The sequence below is a fragment of the Leuresthes tenuis genome, unplaced genomic scaffold (genome assembly GCF_036924035.1).
Source record: "Leuresthes tenuis unplaced genomic scaffold, fLeuTen1.0.hap1 SCAF_17, whole genome shotgun sequence".
NCBI lineage: Eukaryota > Metazoa > Chordata > Actinopteri > Atheriniformes > Atherinopsidae > Leuresthes > Leuresthes tenuis.
In genome coordinates this window covers 21493069-21516800 of record NW_027325371.1, presented here as the reverse complement: position 1 = coordinate 21516800, position 23732 = coordinate 21493069, and the positions used below count along the sequence as shown (strand labels likewise).

The 23732-nt window shown below is 41.5% G+C and overlaps 1 protein-coding gene across 1 annotated transcript; it reads left to right on the top strand.

The window, feature by feature from the left end:
* Window positions 1–21531: 21531 nt before the first annotated feature.
* gadd45gip1 (growth arrest and DNA-damage-inducible, gamma interacting protein 1) lies at window positions 21532–23557 on the top strand. Its single transcript, XM_072368289.1, has 2 exons — window positions 21532–21963; window positions 22896–23557. Exons 1-2 carry the CDS (start codon window positions 21563–21565, stop codon window positions 23185–23187), a joined length of 693 nt encoding a protein of 230 aa, XP_072224390.1. The 5' UTR covers window positions 21532–21562; the 3' UTR covers window positions 23188–23557.
* The last annotated feature ends 175 nt before the right edge of the window (window positions 23558–23732 follow it).

Here is a 23732-nt window from a genome sequence, read left to right as displayed (position 1 = left end):
TTCAATAATACAATCCAAGTCAAGCCATTTTGAGTTAAATTCATTGTAAACATAATGAAATCAAACCCAGTGTGATGAAACAACTCAAATCTATACAATCTGTAGGGATGATGAACGGCTCCCCATCTCTACTTCTGTAAGACTAGACCTGTCTGGGATGCTCGTTTAATACACAATCATTTTACTGACCTGTTGCCAATTAACCTACAGTAATTAGTTGTGAGAGGTTCCAGCAGCTTTGTTAGCTACAAAAATGATACGTTTGCTCAGTTTCAGCATTTGATGAGCTCCTGTCTCTGATTTCCAAGTCATTGCTTTCTTTTGTTTCTGAATCTCACACAACATCCCAACATTACTTTAAACTGTGGCACGGAAAAATGATCATTTTAGGAAAACTGAAGTCATGTTTCCAGATTCTAAACAGGATCTTCCTGTTTTTTAATTGAATTTGAATTGAATTTTAAGTGAACATTTAAAAAGAACAATACGTTTTTGATATGTTAGAGGTTTGGGGAGCATTAGGTTGCATTTTTTTAAAAAATCCCACATATTTACACCTTGGTCAAACACACATATCTCACACACACGTATGATGTTTGCAGATTTTTCAGTGAGTAGTGTTTTACTGTAGCTTTTTGAGATGGCTAGTTTATATACACTTAATATTGGTTGTGTCGTACATTGGGCCTAAACCTAAAGACTGAGCCTCCAAAAAGTTTTTAAGATAAATGTAAGGGGTTGTGAGAAGTTTAATTAGAGAGGAAATTAGGCAGAAAAAAGTCTCGACACAAACATTTTTAATAGTTTGTGAGACAATTCCTAAACCTCTTAGAATGTTCTAAACATTAGATCATTTTTTAGTTTTCCGGAAATAAAATTTGGTAAACACAACTCAGCAGGGAGGGGAAAGATTCTTTTTCTCCTTTGAGGAAATATACAAACTTCAAGTTTTATTTTCTCTCTTCTAATGAGATGAACCTACTTACTAATGCATTAATCACCTCAAGGTTGGATTATCATAATGAACTGCATTTGGATAGCAGCCATTCCCGGATGTCTCTGCTGTTGTAAGGCTCCTAAATAGAGACAACACCAATATTTACCCCTGCTACCTATCAAATATAGATCTGACTTCGAGTTTGTTTTTAAAGTCCCTCCCTGTGGGTTTTGCACCTGTTCACATTTCAGATGATCTTTGCACCGATGCCTAACTCAGAGAAGTTGCTTTTACCACTTTCTCCTTTGGGATTGGGCGGTAATGGAGATCTTGCTTTTAAACGCAGCTTCAAAACTTTGAAACGGCCTCAACTGACAGTTTTAAAAGTCCTGTGTGTGGGATGTAGTGACATCCCAGACTGCAGTGAAACAAATACCCCCAATTGCACCCTCCTCTTCCAGTCTAGCCTCTAGCCTCCAGAGATGTGAATATCTAAACTTAATCTTATATTTTTTCCATACCTAAACCTAAAAATTCAGGGACTGACAGGAAGGAAGAAAAGTGAAAAGCTCTTGGAAAGTATTGGGTCAGAGGCTTGAACATGGTCTTCTGGTGTGACAGTCTGCAGTGTGATGCCACCTTCCATCCCATCCCACCTCCTCAAAAGTGTTTTTGAACATGTGATAGTAGTGCAAAATCACATTTGTGAGATTTAAGGTGGTGCCAAACTAAGGGAAATGTCACAACTTGCAATGGAAAATGTAGGCATCAAATGTGTGTTTTTCAGCCTTGTAAATACGTTTGAGTCTCAAATTTGGAACAGCTACACTTTGTGCCGAGGACCACCGTAGCTATTACACTTTCTGGTGTGAGACTGTGCCGTCCAGTCATTTAAAATAAGTCAGCCTCTGTGTTGCTCTTGGCTGCCGTAGTAACATGATGGTGCGACATGGCTGAGGAGCAAGGAGGAGGATGGCTGATGGCTTTGGACATTAGCTGCTCATTTAAAAACATATGAAAATGCCAAAGTTATGTCAAAGACATCATTTTATATTTCTACCAGCAGATTAGGCTGCTTTAGATAAGAGTAACTGGGATTGGAAGACACAACATCTATAGCTGTTTGCATTCTTAGTATTTTCTATTAATTTCTTTGTTTTTTTGTTTCATCATTGCCGTTTACTTTGTTACTTTATAGCACTTTGGTCAACACTGGTTGCCTTCAATCGACCTTATCAATAACCCTGTTTTAAAGTGAAGCTACTCAGCACCACCAGGCTTTTGTGTATCGCAGGTTTGAGATGTCCACAGACAGAGGGAATGTTCCTTTGCCAGCCATGCCCAGTCTGTGTCCCTCTTTCTGCCCCCTGTAGCACCCAATAACCCCTCCACCCCTCCTTCCTGCTCTCCATCTCATGCATCCCTACATGGGGCCCCAGTGCTGGCTGCCGTCCCTCCCCATCGCCCTCTCCATCTCTCGCTCTCTTTTCCTCCCCACTCCCCCCGCCTGCACCCCGTTCCCACCCAGGCAGAGGGCCTAGCTCTGCCCTACATAGCAGTGCGCGCAGCAGGCTGGCGCTGAGAAGAACCCTCGGGTTTACAAACTGTGTCAGGCCTCGAGACACTTCTGTGATCAACACCAACCGCCACATGAGAGGAAATAATGAGGCAACTGCTACCCAGAGATTGGTGTGATTGATGTTGTCAATATGTGAAATCTGGAATAAATTAACTATCTAATATGATCCAAAACTGCGGATGTTTGTGTCAAAAAAGCTGAGGGTCAAAAGAACAGAAGACAGCAGCTGCTTTTTACAACAGACACAAGCTGAAGTCAAACAAGCTGCTTTGCATTTAAGCAGAAACTCAAGTTAAAACATAACAATTGCGTAATAACAGTTGACTAAGTCTGCATTGTCGACACTTTAGGTAGGGATATTAAGGTAGACAAAAAACAAGGCTGCTTAAAAAAAAAGAAAAAAGTGTCCTGCAAAAGTCTATCATGGCCTTAATAACATTCTGAATCATTTCCTCTGGTGGAAAAACAGGTTTTAATTAAAACTCTCATCCTTTGGGATAAGCCCCAGATATCTTTGATGGAGTCAATCACCCAAATGATCTTGTAATTAAAATTCAGAAAGAGAAACTAAGCGTATTTAGGTGAAGCAACACTGTTACTATAATAGCAAGAGAAAATTTGCTAAATGTATTCAACCGCCATCATTTCATTCAGGTTTACATAAATTTGCATAATATGATTTACAGATGACAGCATGATCATCTCAGCAGGGATGCTAAACTTGCACAAACTGCTAAAAGTAGATCACTTTCTCGCTCTACAGTTGCCTTTAATTTGGCCTTCAGCGCCAAACATCTTGAAAACACACAGAGCAAGTGACCGAGCCCTTTCATATGTCCTGTGTGGTAACATGCAGCGTACAGAATAAGGAAAATAAACATTCAGTTGCATTCTACACATAAGGCATATGTCATCCAACACAAGACGAGCCGTGACCGAGTGCAAACAAGAGCAAAAGAATGTCAGGAAAACAAGAACAGAAAGAGATGCACTGATCGATACACAACGGGAGAGACTGGGAGCATCCATCCTACCATCCACCATGACCTGGCAGAGAAGTCATAACACAGCTGCCACCTGAGCCCGGGGTCACTCTGCCTCTCCCACGTCATTCCACACACTGCGACGCCAGAATCCTCTTCCTGCGACTGCTGATAATTATATAAATATATAAAGCGCAGTCAATGCTGGGAAAAGCACGGATGGAGTCACCAATCAAGAGCTGTGTGTTACCAGGATGCTGCTGCGGCGTGAGTGATAGAGAGGGTGTGTATGTGGGTATATACTGTATGTCTGCTCTGGTCTGCGTGAGTGTGTGTGTGTGTTTGGAGGGAGAAGGGACACAGAAATGCCACGGAGACCCTGTCCAAGCAGCTGTGCCTCTCGCTTCTCCAGTCCAACTGCTCCTGCTGCCATGTGCGGGCTTACCGCGCCACCAGCTCTGCACCAAATACTCAGGTGTACGCTCATATGAACATGTAGTATCTTGCACATGTGTGGTGTGGTCATATCTCTGCAGTATGTATATTCCTACATATTTAGAGACACACTGTCAGTCAAAAGCAACAATATATACGGGCTGTGGTCTGTGCTGATATACACGTTCCAAGAGGCCCTCGGCCAAACTCAGATGTCTGAGCCAGCTTACCGAGGGGCTTCCATTGGATGCCCAACATGGCGGGTCAAAACTGAAAACAATGCTTGTTGTGTGTATGCTCTTATTGCCTTCTTATTTCACTTACTTGTAATGCCTGCTTCTTTCAAGTAAATCTCTCAACCCCACATCAATAAAACACAAAACCAAAATGTCTAAAGCTTGTATTGAACTTACCTCACAGCACCCTGTTAGAGTAACTACTTTTTGTGAATGATAAATACAGCTTCATTGTCAATATTGGAGAATTCTCCGAAGTCTAAGTCTCTTTTGTTTCAATGCAATGTGTGACATTCTACAAAGCCTGTTTCCAAAGAAGTTGGGAAACTTTAGGAAAAGCCACAAATCTGCAATTTGATCATTCATTTAAACCTTTGCTTATAAGACACAAATAGAAGGGAAATTACACCTCAGTTGTCTTTCGAAATGAAATCTAAACAAATCTAACATGTGATAACAGCAACACACTTTTTAAAAGGTATTCTTGAGCTGTCGACACAAAATGTTATAGATTCCACAAGTTACAGAGTTCTGGTAGATCTTATAAGCAGCAGATTAATATGTGACCGGTGAGGGTGTCAGGACTGGGTATAAAAGTGGTATCCGTCAAAGGTTTAGTCTTTATATGGGAGGATGGGTTGTGGCATTGACTTTATTCAGAATATAAATACGCAGGGCTCATGACTTCGTATGTGTGAAGGTGCCATTGATGCAGAAATCCATCCATCAACCCATTGTCATCCGCTTAATTGATGCAGAAGTGTGTAATGGAATGGAATTTTGGACAGGCATGCTAACTTTTTTCTCAGGGTGGCCGCGGTTATTTCAGCAGGAGAGACGACAACCATGGACTGACTGCTGAGCAGCTGAAAGGGAAAGTCAATGTAACACAAAAATGATTATTTTTGTGTGTGGTGTTAGCATCCAATTCCACATTAGTTTATAAATACAAAGAAATTGGACAGTGAAGACACTGAATTATGTAATTCAATACAGGTCCAAACAAAACAACAAAATCACAAACAGTTTTTATAGATGGACTTTTTTTGCATTTTAGAAAGCTTCCCAGTTGTTCGGGAAATGTTATTTTGATTTTAAAATCCTTATCAAGTGCTATCAAGAAAACTGTTCCACAGAATATTGTAAACCATTCATTGAACGTTGATTAAGAGCTCATTGGTGGTAAAGTTCAGAGGGGTTCAAATAGGCAGGATTTAGGCTTCAGGCTTCTGTTTTTTTGTGTGCCTATAAAGAAACAACTGACAAGGATAAATTGGTCACAAGAAACTGATACATGTTGACTTTCTAACAGAAGGTTATGATCATAATATATATTCTTAAAGATAAAAGATATAAAGGATAAAAATATTCCACAAATATGTTATCTGAGGAATACTTGCAATGGAGTTGGGAAAAAAGCTGAATCACTTTTGCCCCACAATTATGTGAAGGTTAAGGCTTTTCTGCTCAACTATGTGCAAAAACGTCCTGCGGCGATTCATTTGTGACCAACAGGGAGAGACATGTTTTACTGTGGCCACCTGTGAAAAAAATAAAACTGTTTATACAGACTTTGTACAGAAAAAACAAAGCAGAGAAGCAGTTTTCTTCTTCAGTTTTCAGCACCGCTCACCTCCTTCTCCTCGCCGTGTGCAGACGGACCAGAAGGAAATCTGTTGCTGATGAACGGAGGAAAAACAAACGAAAGTCATTTTCTTCTGTGGTGTAAACAGTTAGTCATTTCACATGAGGACGGCATTATTGTGGATTTTATTTAGTCATGCCAATTATACAAAAGAAAAAGAAACGTCTGAGAGGAAAATCGGGTCTGCCCCTTTTGTTTGAGTTCTGTGCTCAATCCGATGGAACGACGGATTTTATCTGATGCACTGTATCTATTTGATCAGCGCGCCTGTCTTTGCCTGTTTACTTGCCAACACATGATGCAGTTTCCCCCCTTTTTTCTGTATCTGTCTCTCTGCTTTTCTTCCTCCATCTCTGTCTGTGCGCGTTCGCTGTCTTCCTGCCCGCCTGCCACCTCCTCCTCTGCGTTTCTGGCTTGTTTATCTGTGGGTTCTTTAACAGCCACTGACAACTTGTGAAGGAGAGTACCATTAACATTGCCTGTATTCCCAAATGATGATCCTGCTGTGAGTGTTGTTCTCTGTCTCTGTGTTTTACATGAGTAGTGGGTGACTGCCGTGAAAGAGTGGGGTGGAAACGTGGGACGAGTGGCAATTACAGGGCCGGTTATGGCGCGGCGGCCTGCTGGACGAGCCTCACTTGGCATGAATCCCCATTTCAAGGGAATTTAAAAGCACTAGATGGGGCACTATTGTGTGACCCCACCTCCTCCATCCATCGCTAGCTTCCAGTCATGATTCAGTCCTCTTTTTTAATCTTGCCAGGCCTCAGCAGGACCTAAAAGCACAGGGACTGGGCGCACTGCCTATGGCCCCTGGTAATAGTGAAATGGACTCGCACAGCAAGGTGCTTACATTAGTACACAGACGACTCTTGATTTTCCATAAGAAGCACTTCACCTGGAATTTTCTGCAAACCAGAGTGACATTCTACCCTCTTTGGAGCCCTTTCATCCGGTGCTCTCTCTACCTCTGCAGAAAGGCGGGTGTTATATAACTGCGCCAGATTCCCTCCTGCCCGCTTAACCCCACAGGTCAAGAACTCACGCTGACTGGCCATCATCTCTAGTGCAGTGCACCGCTCGAAAAAGTTTCTGATAGAAGAGCCTGCCCTGCTGTACAGATTTGGTTCATGTCATTAAGTGTCTGCAAAGTTGCGTTCCAGTTAAAGTTACACAGATTGGGAGCCCACTGTGGATTTCAGCATCGTTTTTCCATTCGAGGCTAAATTTGTTGAAGAGAGGCAGGATACACTAAAAACTCCAACGTCTACTTTCTCCCTCGCACACAAACACACGCACACGCACACTCTCGTCGTAATTTGTCTGCCCACTGGTTTCACTTATTAAGTTTCAAAAGGTTTCTGGGCAACGTGGTTTGAGAAAGGAGGGGAGAGGGGGGGGGGGACCGTGGCATTTTTTTGGCACACCGCTCTGCCCGTCTTGCCCAGAACGAGGAGGTTACCATGGCATCAGTGGGCACCTCATAAAGCAGACCATTGTTGGTGCCTGTCTGTGTGCATTTGCGTGTGTGTGTGTGTGTGTGTGTGTGTGTCACATTGAGTTGCATGGCAACAACCTCTGGGCACCACCACCACAAGCAGGAAGCTCAAACCTTCACGTTGCAGTGTCAGCCTGCGACGCAACATAAACATGAACCTCATCTGATCTGTATCAGTGTCATATTTCCTCTTGATGAACACACACAAACAAACACGCGTGCACGCTTTCCCACCAAGCCTATTATTCTATCAGCACATTGTATAGACTTAACTGCTACACAGATCATGATTTATCCTCCCCAAACACAAAATAAACATGTTGTCATGGGTTAGCAAATTAGGAATAATTTGCAGAATGTTTCCCCCCATCCCTTCTGTGCAGTGGTGTGAAGCAGATTGTTATTAAAGCTAGAAAATCATTTAGAACATGTACCGCATACTCGAAGAATTAGAAAGTGAGTCCACAATCTGAAATAGCTCGAGAGGAATTAACAAAAAACGTTCTGCTTTCTTGTCTTTCCTAATCAGATCCATTAGCTGAGGTGGGGTTATGATAGGTTTGTTTGTAATTGCTTCTCTTCCAAATGGCCCAAAACACTGAGTTACTATGTGTGAAAATCTGGACACAATTTGTGGCTCCCCTAGGAAAAAGGAAGAAGAACAAGAAGAAGAGTTGAGGAGAAAGCAGGGAAGGAGCTATTTTCAGCTCATAAAAGCTTTGGTGAGAGTTGAAAGATGTGGGTGACAACAAAGTTTGACAGGTGTGTGTTCTCTGACTCGCTCGCTAAAGTTAAAGCCTGAGTGTGTGTGGAGAGCTGGGGCCTGCAGATTCAGTGTGGGCTACAGACCTGTGTCTTCTGGCACACTCTACTGGTGTGTTGGAGAACTACTCGAACACCATTTATTTTAAATGCAGAAGCTAATGTTTAAAAGTTTTCAAAAGTTCATACGACCAGTGGGTAATGTCGGCAGTGTCTGCCATGTAGAATCACAGCTACTTGATGGGTTTGTTTTTAGTCTGTGCCGCCAGTCTCAGCTGCAGACATCCATGTGCAGTGGTGTTCATGCAGCCATCAGCAGGGCAACTGAAATGTAAGTAAGATTAGATGTTCAAAATGAATGCAAAACTAACGCTTTTTTTGTTCTTTTGTTTGATGATGTCTCTATTGTTTCAGGATGTTTTCATGTGGGAGCGTTTCACTTGCATCAAGTCCTTTGGCCCATAATTATCTGTATGATTTTTAAAAACTTATTACTGAAATCTTGTATGCTAATGCTTGAAACAAGAAATGCCAAAATAATAAAGCTTTGGATGAACACTGACATGTATGAAAAAAGGGTCATTTTTGGTCCACGTAACAAGACTAATACATCTGATTTTAGTCTGTTCACTCTAGTTCAATAGTTTCTGGTTTCTGAGGACAGAAACATTGACTCTCCACAATTCTCCTCTGAGCTGTTGGGGGTTTTCGGTTTCAGTGCACTATTTTCCCCGTTTTTGTGCTACAGCATTGCTTACTATGACCTAAACAAAGTGACATCCAGCTAAAGGAATCCAACTTCTCCCTGAAGCTTCTCCTTTCTGCGAGAATAATTCCTGTTCCGAGTTTAGAGAGGGAGATCACGTTTTCACGTAACTGTCTGGATTCATTTGAAAAGGTTTCCAGTCTAAAGTGAACTGTCACGAACTGCATGTGACACGATCGATTCTTAAAGGGGAGAAATTAGTGATACTTGCAAAGTTAATTACATCATTCATGTGTAAATTTTTATTTTAAAATTTTCATGAAGAAACATGTAAGAATGGTTTAAACTTCATCGTGAACGTCCAAGTAACTTTAGTTATAGTACATACCTGTTTATGTGTTGATTATGTTTCATATTTATAACCCTACCTGCAAAGTAAGTGTTAGACATCTAAAGCTGACCTGACCACACGGTTTCTGGGAGATGATCACCGAAGCTTGTTAAAGTGGGATGTTCACAGTTTTTACTCAAAAACACAACGTGAAAATAATTATTGCATGTCTTAAATATAAATAACTCTTTTTATGATGTTGTTGTTTTTTTTGTCCAGGTGACACTTTTAATGTGGACAGGCACAATAAGAATAGAAATAATAATTAGTCAATACCTGTCCAGAGGAAATTTGATGATCGTACATCTGGATCGACACGGGCAATCTATCAAAACCTGCTGGAAAATGACATCATATCGGATATTGGCACAAATTTTATATTGTGAATTTCTGATGAAAAAACACCCAGTGTTTGCATATCGAATTAGCATAACATACCTCATTGGTACTAAGTTGAAGCATAGTGAATCACCATCACAGCTGAATTTTTGCTTTATACATTCATGCAGATGTTTGATATAAAATAGGAGAAAATGTTTCCATTCAAAGGTTTTCATCTAATTTCTGATTCATAAAAATCACATGGAATGCCTTTGTGCGTGAAACATGTTTAACTAATAAACATTCTTTCCCTTTTCTTGCTTACATATGACAGAGTCATACTGGAAAATGCTCTACCTCTGCATCAGGGCTGTCATGATCTTGTCTACATGATTATTGTAATCAAAGGCATTTGCAATAATTATATTATTGTGATATAACATTACATTACTATCAAACATTCAATGCTATCATAGAGCTGTTTAGTAGCCTTTTTCTAGTCTCCTCCTCTTTTGCTAATTGAATTTGACAAGAAACGGGTAAATAAATGTAAAAGTTGTACAATTTGCAATCAGTTCTGTTTCAGATTTGATCACAAATATCAACACCATATTGGCATTGAATTTTTTTACAGTCATGAATTATTGTCAGTGTTATTGATATTTCTTCAAAACTGTAGTAACTTCTCTGGCCATAATGCAAAGTGCCTTTGATTGGCTGTGCACGGCCTAAAATGTGTAAAAACACCAGACGGATCTTGTGGCTGAGAGTGACCTAAGAGGGTTCAAACTGATTGCAACTTATATATGCAGCCACCTGGAACAGAGTTCCTCTCTTGCCAAACACATGCCATGTTTAGCCTGGGCCGGCCTGGCAGCTCTGAGTGTGCATGTGTGTGTGTTGCCGGGTCTGTCACTGTTGTGCACGTTTGGTCCTCTGCTGTTGTTGAGCATGTGGCCCACAGATTAACGCTTTAAATGGGACTCTCTCCTGTTCTGAATGCCCCCTGTGTTTGCTTACAAGGCCTGGGTGAGATGGCGGAGAAGGATTTGAGAGGGTTTTTTGTATCTCCTCCTGTTCAGAGGGGGGCATCCTATTATGACTGAGAAGCTACACAGAGGGCAACGTCACAAAGGGTTAAAACCTGAGTGTCTTTTTTTGGCATGCTCTGCAGAATTGGCTTTTTTTTTCCCCTTTTAAGACATGTGGAAAACAGCTCCAAACAGATTTTAGTGGACGACAGGTGCCAGCTCTGCCATCTGCTTTCAGTTTTACCTCCCTCGCTGTCTGCTCTCAGACTATCCTCTCCTCTCTATGCATTTCCAGTTCATCCATCTTTCGTTCTTCTTTCCACCAATCAGATCAGTTTGACACCCTTCCTGTCATGTGCTGGCATCATTTAGGTACCTGGAATGAATTGAAAGTGAGAAGAAATCAAACAAAAAGACATTTATTAACTTCAGATGTGACATATCTACGAAACATTTGAAGGTAAATGTAAAAATATACATACCGTCAGGGTAAACTTAAGGTTTACCATAAATCTGTATGATAATTCTCTGTAATAAATGCTTGCTGGTTAGTGTACAGTGTAGACAGTATTAAGAGTTGTAGGCAGCACACACAAACAGAACAAAAAATGAACAAAAGTAATGCGTTTGGCTTTGCTTTATAGATAAGCAACAAGGGAGGGTGGACTATTGTTTTCCTTCTTTTGACTTATTGCTTTGCTGAGTTTATCTGATTTATTTCTCTTATCTAAAACATTTTTGTCATGTGAAACAGTGAATCACGTTTCACATTTAACCCCATTTATCACCAGTAATATTACAATTTCCTTACAATGTGTCATTGTTATTGAAGTGACGCCAGTTTTACACATCAAAATAAAATCATAATAATGTAAGAGAGTACCTTTGATTCATATGAAAAACAAACGCTCTATGCAGCCTTCTTACTCTATTCTGATTATTATAACAGTCCCTTACTGCACAGGGCTGCTGTGGCCAAGCCCATAACTCCCAACCCCAGCCTCTTTAATTCAGATAATAATCTAGTTTGAGATAAGATTAAATAAAAAAATCCTGCACATCAGATAGGAAAATAACTGTGTCCTATTGTTTTTTGCAGCATTTTATTCACATATCTATAATTTTTTAAAGTTCAGGAAGCCAGTTAAACAGTTTATCTTCATCATGAAGAAAACACTAAAGTTCAGGTGCAGCCAAACCCACTTTAAGTTCCTCATTAGCTCCACTGCTGCACAAATTAATAGCATGATGTGGTTCAATTAGCACCACCATTATGGGACAGATGCAAATTGGCTGATTCATTTTTCCTTCTATGTTTTTGTCATGCCTGACTTTTTGGCTTTAAGTGTTTAGCTGATTAGTTCTTGGCAGTCAGAATATTTTTAAATGACAAGGTAAGAGGTTAAATAATTAAAATGAAAGTCAAACGATCTGATTGGCCATCAATGGAATTTTCATAATAAGAAATAGTGGAGGAAAGCAAATTTTGGTCATTTTTGTCCTGATTTAGAAGATGAGATCACACGCCAAAACTTTTTGTTTAACCCCAAAAAGCGAGTTGCTTTGTGGGAGGCCATTCGATGTTACCTGTACGCTAAATTTAGCTACTTTTCCTCATTCATTTTTGGCTGTATTTTAAGGCCTTTTGTACTGACCAAGGCAAGACAGTTACAGCCAGATGTGGAAACATCTGGAACTTTAAAATAATGTTTCATGAAACAAACCTGGTCCTGCACAAAGAGCATCGTGAACATGTTGGTTAAACATTTGTTTAGCCTGCAGAGTACTCCCAAACCCTTAAAGGCGAAAAGAAAAAAGGCAAACAAGACAAAGGAGAACTAATTTTAACACAAACGTGGCGCTGTTCTGGAAAAGATGCAATTTTTTGTAAAAAAAAAAAATATATATCAACGGTAATGGCCAAGTCAATGACTTATGAAAATACATAAAAGTGAAAACACATTGTTGGCTCCTCTCCCTGCAGCTACCCATGAGAAAAGAAGCCAAGCCTCATTTAAAGTGCGGCGCCTGAGCTGTGTCGCTCGGTTCAGAAATGTGGGGCTGTAACCTGGTGGTTTCTTCTTGGAATGAGGCTGTTGTTAATGAGCCCATTAGGACAAAGGTGAGTTCAAAACGAGTGGGAAGAAAAGTAAACAAGCCAGGTGACAAATTGCAAGTTGCAAAGATGGGAGCCCTGTGCATAAATACGAACTTGCTCACAAGGAAACCAGTTACTGTTGATGTTGGAAAGAGTTTGGTGAGACAAGAGTTTTTGTTTTGGGGACTCTTTTTGCACGCAGGTGCTCTTTTCAAAGGCAGCCCTCTCCAGCAGGCACTTTTGTGGTTGCTACTGAATGTCGGCCTCTTGGGGTTTTTGTTTGGGTCAGTGTCTAAGCCTGCTTGATACATAGTTCTCTATTCGTCTGTTATTTACGTGACCATTTTTCTAAAAAAGGCTGTCTAAAACATACAGCTTCCTCACATAAAGGGCTGACCAGTTTTCTTCCATCCGTGAAAAGGGTAAAGACAGAAGATCGAAGTACACAATTCTTATATAATCATGCAATGACCTGGAAATGATGTAAGCTGCAAACTGTAACATTTCTTCCTCTACAACTTTGTGAGGGAAGATCTTAACTGAAAATGGGTTATCACTTTCACATTACATTGAAATCTTGTTGATTTTGGCCCGCAAGCGTCTGTCGTGTGTTTGTGTGTGTGTGTGTGTGAATTCATTAGTGTGTCAGATGGAGCCTGTTGTGCCAGGCAGCCGGGCAGCAGTGGTGCCACTCTGTGTGGTCAGGCCACAGCGTGTCCTCTCAGCTGCTGTTTCGAATTCACAACTAACTCGACAGCAGCATCCTAGCTCGTTCAGAGCAGCAGATGGCACCGAGCTTGCTGTTTGCGTGTGCGTATGCTTGCCCATTTCTTTTGGAGAGGCAGCTGTGGGAGGCAGAGCTACACCCGCTGCTGCGTCCAGCTTCAAGTGCAGGATACAAAGATGAGGACAATTGAAATAAAATTCTGGTGGAATCAGTGAATAGAGGGAAAAAAAGATGCCCCCAGTGATGGCTTGTGGAAAATCTCCCTTATCACTCACTATCATCCATAGAGGCTGTGGCCTGTTTCATCTGAGAGTAATCCTTGAGATTATATCCCTGCATGGTGGACAATGAGCATATTGTTGTGATCTTGTTGCTGTAATCCAGCTCGGCACCATATGCAGTGGACAACTACGGTCTCTAGAGAGCTGCAGCAGTGAACAAAAGACTGTCCAGATTTGGAAAAGCAGTCCATCTGCTGCCGGTTCTGTGTGTGAAAATATCTCCACTTGAATCGAATGTGCAACATCCACTGTGAGCTCTAGAAAGTGAAATCTCTCTCCATCTGTGTTTGTTCATTTTCATTTGGGATGAACAACAAATTGTGCTCCAAAAGGAACACAACATGGTGCAGCCATTCAAATATCCTGGAGTCTAATATGAATATGATTTCAGTTTTGGTCATAAACTCAAGTGCAAAGAGGGAACCAAGATTGAAAATGAGGATGGGGTGAAGCCATCTGTTTTGCGGTAGAATCAGACAGACAGAAGAAGAAATGTGGAGGAGCCAACGCTCATAAAGAAACGGCAGACTCAGGCCAAATTGTCAGGCAGTTAGTAGATGAGATGTCATGCTAGCCAGACATGCTAGACAGGCGGGCGGCGTTGCCTGAGGAGGAATCCTACTATTTAATGTGCCTCAGCAACCCAGCTGATTCACCGCTACACCATCCAGTCTAATAGGTTTTGTTCTGGCGAATCACTCCAGGTTTCCTTAATGAAAAAGCCAAACATACTGCTCTAACATTGGGTGACAAGGGCACCTTGGGTTTGCAGATGTTCACGCAGATGACAGATGGTGCCGGCACAGCTAAGGGAGCAACGGGAATGATGTCTGCGCCAGGCTGGTGCCACAAACACCCCCCCCTCCCTTTTCAGTTTCCTCTCTATACCACCAAGTGTCCCATCCCAAAATGTCCAAAATGAGAGGAGTGCTTTTACCTGTGTGTGAATATCTGGATGTGAATATGCACATCCAGTGACTCAGCACTGAGGTCAGAGCTCAAAGGTCTGTACAGCCACAGCATCTGAGTGTTTCAAGTTAAATCAGGTTGCATTTTGGACCATGGACCTTTACAATATGAGGATTATGCAAGAGGGTTAAGAATACATACTGTTAGCATGTTTGTCACTCTTTCATGACATGACCCTTTGTTCAGTTCTTTGATAAATGATGACATGCACAGTGGGCATTTTGGCAGTTGTATCAATGCAAGCATTGTATTATTGTTGGCAGGAAGTAGTTTTTTTTTTCCATTGTGCAATCTATAAAAGTGCTCTATATGGGATAATGTTACATTCCAATGAAATGACGGACAGTACAGTAAATGTTGAATAAATAGACAAGGATCCTAGACCTGGACTATCCCCCTCCCATGTGATCACTGACACAACAACAACAAGTAGTCTAGTGGTGCCTCCAGCGGGGAGCGGAGGGTTGGGGGTGGGTTGTGGTGGATAATCTTAATAGCATCTTACATACATTCTATTAATAAGGGAACTGTCACACCAATAGACTCCATTTTGTTGGTAGCCTTGGTTGCATGTAAACACGCCACCCTGCGAGAAAACTGTGTCACCACCTGGTTGGATTAACCAATAGTTTCACTTAGTTGGGATGGCAAGTGGTCACTGTTATTGCTAAAATACATTCTTTATACAATGCAACCCTCACCTTCAAGGACGGCATATTTGCAATTCGTATGCAGATGCTCTTACAACCACTAGAGGTTACATAATGTCCATCAGCTTGTGTATATTTTCAATTAAACAGCTTGAACACACAGAATTGGAAAATTAGCAGACTACCACAGACATGGGTGAGAAGCTTCCAGATTTCCACAGAAGCTGTCAGTACTACCAAAGGATCTGTTAAGACAGATGTCCTCTTAAGGTATTTTACAATGTAAGATTCAGGACTGCCAAGAAATCTTACCAGGACTTTACCGGATTTAGCTAATATACACGAATACCCCCCCAAAATACCCAAATTACCTACAGTGTTGGCATGAAATGTTGTAAGCTCAGCATGCTACATTTTTTCGGCAGACAAACAAACACAAACGACAGACATCAATTCAGCTGCTGTACTCTTGTGTTTTGATTTAGAAAAAGTTAAGCTAAACTCTTTCTTTAGGCCAATGCTCACTGCTCTCTTTGTCATGTTAGGAAATCCAAAAGTTGACTGTGCTCAGTTGTTGCTGACTGAATGCTCAGCTTTGTTGTTGGGTCTACGGGTCTCTAGTGAAGAAGCTCTGTTGTGCCCAATGCTTCACTCTTCTGCAAAGTGCAGTGGAAGCCTCTGAAAAATACATCAGTGTCACACTGTCACTAACAGCTCAACTACAGGTCGGTACTGTGGTTATTTGGCAGCACATTCAGCGCCTCTTGGAGGAGTGTCATGGAAATGACATTTACAACAATGCCAACTACAAGTGTAAACAGTAATAGTCTTGTTAATAGCAGTAGCACTTACTATCTAAAAAGCGTAGTGATTGGATGATTTGTTGCCAGTGTTGCCAGTGTGCAGAATCAGTGTGGCCCTTTTGTGTTGGACGAGTTTAATAATAGTGCTGCATTAAAGCAATGAGAGATAATCACGCTTCAGACTCGATTGAGATCTAACAATAAAAAGAGGAAGTTGATTTAAACATCTGCTTTTCATGCGGACAGATTAGAAGCTCTGGAACCCCAGGAAGCCACGCAGAGGGACGCTAACAGGTAGAGCCGATAATTACCTCCATTCATCTTCGCTGGACCCCAGCTCTGTTTTATGAGGGTGCATCTGAGTGCAGACCCAGGTTTGATGAATCTCCCCTTAAATTAGCAGTCACCAGTGGATCGAGAGCCTCCATCATTCCGTATGTTCCCATTCATCATCTCATTACGACCCTGGGCTGGGCTATGAAGGCCCGAGGACTACCAAAGAGGAAGAAGAGGCGTTGGGTTTCATCATCGCTGAGCATTTCTAGGATGTTATCATTGCCGTTAACAAATTTGTCAAATCCAACGCACACCCATTTTTCATGAACCACAATTTGTTAATTTCCCTGAGGCTATTTCATCATTTGTTAAAAGGAAAATCTTAATGCATCATGGGCAGAGAATGGCACAGTTGTTTACTACCCCAGGAAACTGGTGCCATTAAGGACCTGGAATGAATGCCAAAATCTTATGTAAACCCAGTGTGTGTATATGTTTATAGGGGTGTTTTTGTTTACATGAGTGTGAGATATAAAGATTTGTGATGCAGGATAATTTTGTGAAAATGTTACAGTCAGGATGTGGCAGGTAATGCAAATGGCAGTCAAGGGAGTCCCTGCCTGCTATTTGTGCTGCACTCTTTGCTGCAAAGTGAGCAGAAATAAAAGCTCTCAGGTGGTTAAACTGGTTCGCTACCCTTGTCTCTCCATCACCTCTGTGCCCAGGTGGATAAATCTCTTAGAAAGCCACAGCCAGAACCCTTGCATTTTCTCTTTGTGAGAAAACTGTAGGTCAGTGAGACTCCCCCATCAGCTAAATGCATCCCTAAATGGATACATGCTACAGCTGTAAAGCTACTGCACAGGTCCCTGCTAAAAGTTCTCCCCCTCTGCCTTACGCTTTCCCTCATGCACACATCCTCCCCCTTTAACCCCCACCAAAAAAAGGAAAGAAACTCCACCACCCCAGCATCCTTTACAAGACCGCTTACGCTGGCAGATCTTAATTGGGCAAAGTCCAAGTTTAACATTAGTGGGGGGCGGTTAGGGTGTTTAAAAAGCAGCATGCGGGGAGCTGCAAGAGTGATCACAGCCATGACTTAAGCTTCAGTTTAAGAAAAAAAAGAATCCCCCCACAATGCATTGTAACAAGCACAATGGTCTTGTGTAAAGTTCAGATTTGGAAATCAGTAATACAATACAGATGTGCAGATTTCAAACGTTTGAGAGGTAAGTTTAAGCTGTCAGTGGGCAATTAATATCCCTGTTGCTAAGGACAACATTAGTTACCTTTAAGATTATTAATTTCGGTGCGATGTTCCTGCAGAAAGCTGTAATTTATCACCAGCACTGTAGGGACTGCCCCCCTCCCCCCAGCCTCCCTCCTTCCTTTGCAGTAAAGCCACAGTGTGCTGTCATTACCAGGAAATGGAGATTTTTTTTAAGGCTTTGCTCTCTTTTATTTGGATTTCATCCTTGGTCTGGGAAGATGCTGACAAACTTAATTCTTGCTGCCAAAATTCAGAGTAAAACCCTGTCATTGTCTGAGGCCATCAAAAGAGTGGATCATTTAGACTCAGTTTATTATGATTTCGTCTTTGTATCAACAATTGTAATTATGGCTTGACAAATTCAAGAAGAAGGGCAAGCAGCAAACCCTGGCTCAGTCTGAGTGCATGTTTTCATTCATGTACGACAAATAAGTTCTGGTGTGGAAATTGTTTGCCTCTTTATATTTGGACATGCACTCATTTTATCCACTGAGTACAGATAAATGTGGTAAACAAATTACATTCTATTATCACAATAATATTCAAAACAGATCAGTCATATGGGAAAAGTAAAAACACATCCAGGTGCCAATGATTAGAGTTCTCCCTTTTGGTGTTACAGGGATAAAAAAAAAAAATGTATGATTCAAAATAAAGTCTCCAAGAACCCCAAAATTCCATCACAGGATCTGCAGACAACTCATGTAACTGACGGAATCAAAGTGCTTGCATCCACAAATAGAAAGAGAGCGCAACGCATGGGGGACGTGCCAGTAAAAAGTCTTTCCAGTCTAAAAAGAAAATTGGATCACAAGCTTTCCAATGACACACATAGGCAGAGTTTTTGGGACAGATAAATCATAAATGCAGTGTTTCGCCACTGTGTCGGTTAAGTGTGTTTGATGCAGACCATAGGCAACACAGTCCAACTGAAGCATGATGGTGGACATGTCATGGTTCGGGGTTGCTTCACTTCCTGAAAGACTGGACAGCTTGTAACCTTGATTAAACAACATATTCTGCATCGGATGAAAGATTGCTCGAGGATAATATGAGGCCATTTGTCTGAAAATTAAAGCTGAACTGGGAGTGGGAGTTTCAACAGGACAATGATCCTAAAAATGACCAAATGATAGAAATGCTGAATCAAGGCCCAAATTGGATCCCCTTTAAAATGTTGTGAGGTACTGGCAGTATTTGTAAGAAAACCCTCAAACATCGCATTGCATTAGATGGAATTTTGCATGTATGATTGTTTGAAATTTTCAGTAAGCTGATGTCATGGGCTGGTGAACAATTAAGCACAGAAGTGATTTTGGCTGAAGGGGACGATACCAGCCGTTTAGGTCAAATGTGCACTTATACATCCACAGCAGAATATTACACCTATTGCTATATTTGATAAATGAATCACCGAAAAAGCTAGTTTTCCTTTTAGTCTTGATGTTTTCTTGTACAAATACGTAATCAAAGAAAACAGAAAAAGAAAAATGACTGAACATTTTTCCATTGAATGTACTGAATTTTTCACGACCTTTACAGGGCCCAATTCAAGTTGAACTGAATTGAATTATACTTAATTCATCCCTAAATGCAAAATATATTTTGTAGTTGATTTAAACAAGTAATAATAATAGTCATTAGTTAATATAAACGGTCAATGGGTATCACCATTGCTGTGGGCAGGAATTACCTTATGTAGCTACTGTTCTTTGTTACCGTGAAGCTGAAGAAGCCTCTGACTGTACACTAGCTGTTGTTTAATCGTTAGGTTATGCAGAGGGTGAGCAGCGTTGTCCACTATGTTGAGTTGATTTTGGAACTTTCTTCCTTGCACAATCAGTTTGAGGGGTTCCAGAGCAGTCTCTAGTGCAAGAGCCACCCTTCTTTATCAGTTTCTTCAGCTTCTTGGAGTCATTGGCTCTGATGCTGCTGTATCAACAGATGGCTGCAAAACAGATTGCACTTTCCACCACAGAGTTACAGTAGATAAGTAACATCTTGCTGCAAACACTGAAGGACCTACACTTCCTCAAGAAGTAGTATCTACTCTGTTCCTTTAAGTGGATACCTTCAGTGCTGCATTTCTTGTCAGATACATTTCTAGGTGTCTGAAGTCGATGTAGATGAAGATCAATGTAATGTATTTGGTCCATATTTGTTGACGTTTGTTTTCAAGTTCATGTTAGTATCAGGTATCGGCCAGTGTAAGGGTATGTATGCTGTAACAAAAGATGAAGCTACATATTCCAATTCCAGCATTGACAACACTTAGGCATCACTTATAAAATCCCACTGTGATAAAAGGATTATATGGGTGTAATGAAATAAACGTCACTGAAACAAAGTGAATCAAACTTCTGCAATTTACTCATGAGAAGAACAAACCTCTTCCAAAAGATCTGTATCTTGTCCTCAAGATAGGCGCTCTTGCATTCTGACCAGTGACAGAAGCCAAGATGCTGAGTTGGGCTGACACGCTGTGCTTAATGAGTGTTCCAAAACCGCTCTGCAGTTACCATGTAACTGTTCCACTGAAATAAAGGTATCGCTCCAGACAAATTAAATCCAGCTGTAAATACAGATTTGCATTGCAAGAGATAATCAAGTCACATTTCAGGTGAGTGTGTTCTATATAACTTCTTTAAACATGTCTCAACACAACACCCATCCCTCCTACTCACGTACTCACTCAGAAATAGACCTGTCATCTTGCCACCATCCTGTTATCGTCTAACTGTTAACAAGCCTATTTGCCTGTGACTGACGTTGATGTGATCCCTAAAGCCCCGGGCTTGGCACCAGATCGCTCCTAAGCCAAATTAAGCCTCTGTCATGCCCACCCCCACCTTCAGTCTAGTGCTACCCCTGCCATGGGAACCCTAAATCTTTAATGACGATGGAGAGCTCTGCACGCTCCCACGGTACAAAAGCAATGACATCTGTCTCTGTAAGTGCTGCCCTCCAGAGCACCCCCATTTGTTCTATCCAAACTTTCTGAAAAGAAATCAAATATAGAAGTCGAGGGAGGGTGGAGAAGCTCGGCAGGTTAAAACAAAAATCCCTTTTTGTCAAGGGTTTATTTCTGTACACTGTGGTCTCTCAATACTCAAATGTAACGCGTCTCAGACCCCCCTCTTGCTCTTGGCTGCAACCCACCTGCTCACAGCTACTTCAAAGTTGACTTGGGCGTCCTCTGATGGGTTTAACTACACCACTGAAAGTTTATGAAACCTCTGAACCTTTCGTCTGAACAAAATGAAAAGGCTTACAGGATGTGGGTAAGAAATTTTCACAACACCAATTTTACTCTTTTGGATGAGAGAGAAATGTGAGCCGTTTGTGGAATATAGGGGGGAGAATAACATCTTAGTGGGTGAAAGATGAAATATGTGCACTGGTCATTCAAACAACTTCACACTAAAAAGAAAACCCCAAAAGACAGGTTGGGGTAAATTTGTGAAGGCATTGGGGCTTTTAAAAATAGCTAAACCTGCTGATAATACATGAACAAAGAACAAGATGTATTTTATTAAGTTTTATAAATGTTTTGATCAAGTGTCAAAAGACAAAAGTTTTCTGGCCTATCATACAAAGCCACTGAAAGGACTCTTTTGGGGGTGGCGTTTGTCAACCCTTTGGAAATGTCTTCATTTTTTTAGCAAACATGGCCTGAAACATCATCAGATGTAATCATCATCATAAGTGGAAAAAGAGAAAATATGTCACAATGGCTAATTTATGTAAGAGAAAAAAATATCCAATATCCCAGAAGCTGTCTTTTGAAATCACGGAAAGTGCTTTGTGGTTCTATTAAATGTGATTTTGAAATAAATTCCCTGTTCGTCCACTGTCAAACTTCCGTCCAACAGATGGCGGTAAAGCCACTAAGGTGGTTTACAACCTGCCAATACACCCAAAAGAAGAAGAATAAACTAAACATCCGTGTTGTTCCTGTGTAAAGATGGCGGCGTCCATGCTATGCAAGAGGACAGCAGCGTTATGTAGGACTTTAAAAGGACTTTCCTCCTCTAAAGCTGTTCTTTCTGTGAACTCACAATGTGGCTCTTTGTTGCAGACTGCGTGCTACAATCCCAAACCGTTAAGGCTCAACATCCGAGACCCTTACATTCCGGATAAGGACAGCGAGAAGACGCCCGAGTGGCAGAAGACACCCCGACACGACAGAAAGCTGTTCGGTCGGTACGGCTCAGTATCGGGCATCGACCCGACCTCTTTGTGGCCCAGTCATGAAGAGCTGGATAAAATTATAGCGGAAGAAAACGAGTGGCATCCACCTTTAGAGGTTATGCTGAAGAATATAGAAGCCAAAGAGAAGGAGGAAACCGAAAAACGACTGGCAAAGTAAGTGAGGCCACTTCACTAATGTGAGTTAGTTGAACGAGCCCTTATCCCGGGGAGTTCACCGTCTCCTCGGCCCCGTGCTGTGTTTGTAATTCTCGCGATGGTAAACGGGGTTCTAACAGGTCATGGTCTGTGAATTGTAGGATGGAGAAAAGTTTTTTTTTCGGTTTGTTTTGGTGGTATTGAGGTGCAAAACACAACAGTGTGTCGCAAAACTCTCCATCTAATTTTCACAAAGTGGCTGGGACCACAGATTCAGCTTGTGACTGAACAGAACCCAGATCCACTGCAGCAGTTTGAGGTCATTTCCTCTTTCCGGTGTGAACCTCTCTCATCAGTCCCCTTAAACTGCAAAGCTTTCTGTGAGCTGTTTTTGTCACTGTCCCACCACATAATAACACACAAAACTGAGGTTCCACAGCTTCCAAATGAGCAGTTAAAGGGCTGTTCCGCTACTGTTTCGGGACCGCTCCGGAGCAGGTTGGGTTTAATCCTTTACGTGGTGATGGATCTCTGTAAGAAGCAAACCAGCTCTGTGATACTAAAAGCCCAGAGCTGAACCTGAAGTTATGTTGCTTAGACACTAATCCTGCTTTGCTGTTCAGGCCCCTTTAATTAAAAAAGTCCCACAATATTTAGACAGGTCAAATATGGACTTTTTGCACCTTCTCAAATACAATATGGGTCTATACTATCTGTGGAATATTCTAATTCAGATTTGGTCGCTTTAACTCTTTTGTCGAAAGCCAACTTCAGCATCATGCTACTGATGTAGTGATCCGCAACAAAAACAGCACGTGTCCTCAATTTAATGTCAGTTTTCCAACAGTTTCATTTGTAGTCTGAGATGAAATCTGTTCCCGGCTTTGAGGTAAATTCCAACTAGCAGCACAGCCGGCGTTCACTGTTCATCTTCTCCGTTTTCATTGCAGAGAGAAACTCATTGCAGAAAACTTGGCCAAAATGCCCAAGATGGTCGCCGACTGGCGCCGAGAGAAGCGCGAGACCAAACAGAAGGTCAAGGAGGACAAGGCTCGCCGGACAAGGCTGCTCGCTGAGGCCAGAGAGCGTTTCGGTTACACAGTGGACCCCCGCAGCCCCAAGTTCCTGGAAATGGTCGCGGAAATCGAGAAGGAAGAGAAGAAGAAAAAGAAACTAATGAAACGCAGACTGAAGGAGGAGCAGACGGCAGCCCCGGTCACGCCACCTGCTGCTCCGTCGTAGTCCTGGACGCCGTCTTTGTAGACACACGGCTGGCAGCTTGCTCTGTGTTTACTGCAGCCGTACAAGTATTTGAGCTTTTGAGCGTCCTTGAAGTTCGATGTATTCGGAAAGTTTGCGATTCAGTTTGGAGGTTGCAGTTTGTGCTACTGTGGGATGTATTAACGTGCATCTCTATACCTCCAATTCATCCAGTAAGGAAGCAGTAAATACCCAGAACAGTTGAATTTATTTAACTTTAACATCACCAGAGCCTACATGTGTGTGAAACTGTACATTTAACAGTCACAAAGGGGGATTTATTGCAGGTCAGCTGTATTGACCGCTTTAGTTTTCATAAGGTGAACCTGTTAAACTGTCATCTTTGTGTAAATGTTTGGCCTTTGTCTATATTTTTGAGGACTGAAGCCGTACTGTACAACATGATCCTGTAAAACGTATGTTCCATAGCATCAGAAGGATACCTGTTTAATGTCCATTTTCAGATTCTCCAAATATATGTTGCCCCTTTAAATAAATGTAAATTCTTTCAAGACTGCACTTTGTCT

Excerpts from the sequence above, each read along its gene's own strand:
- gadd45gip1 (XM_072368289.1), top strand. The coding sequence starts at position 21,563 with ATGGCGGCGTCCATGCTATGCAAGAGGACAGCAGCGTTATGTAGGACT. Across the intron at positions 21,964-22,895 it reads ACCGAAAAACGACTGGCAAA|AGAGAAACTCATTGCAGAAA; the intron begins GTAAGTGAGGCC and ends TTTTCATTGCAG.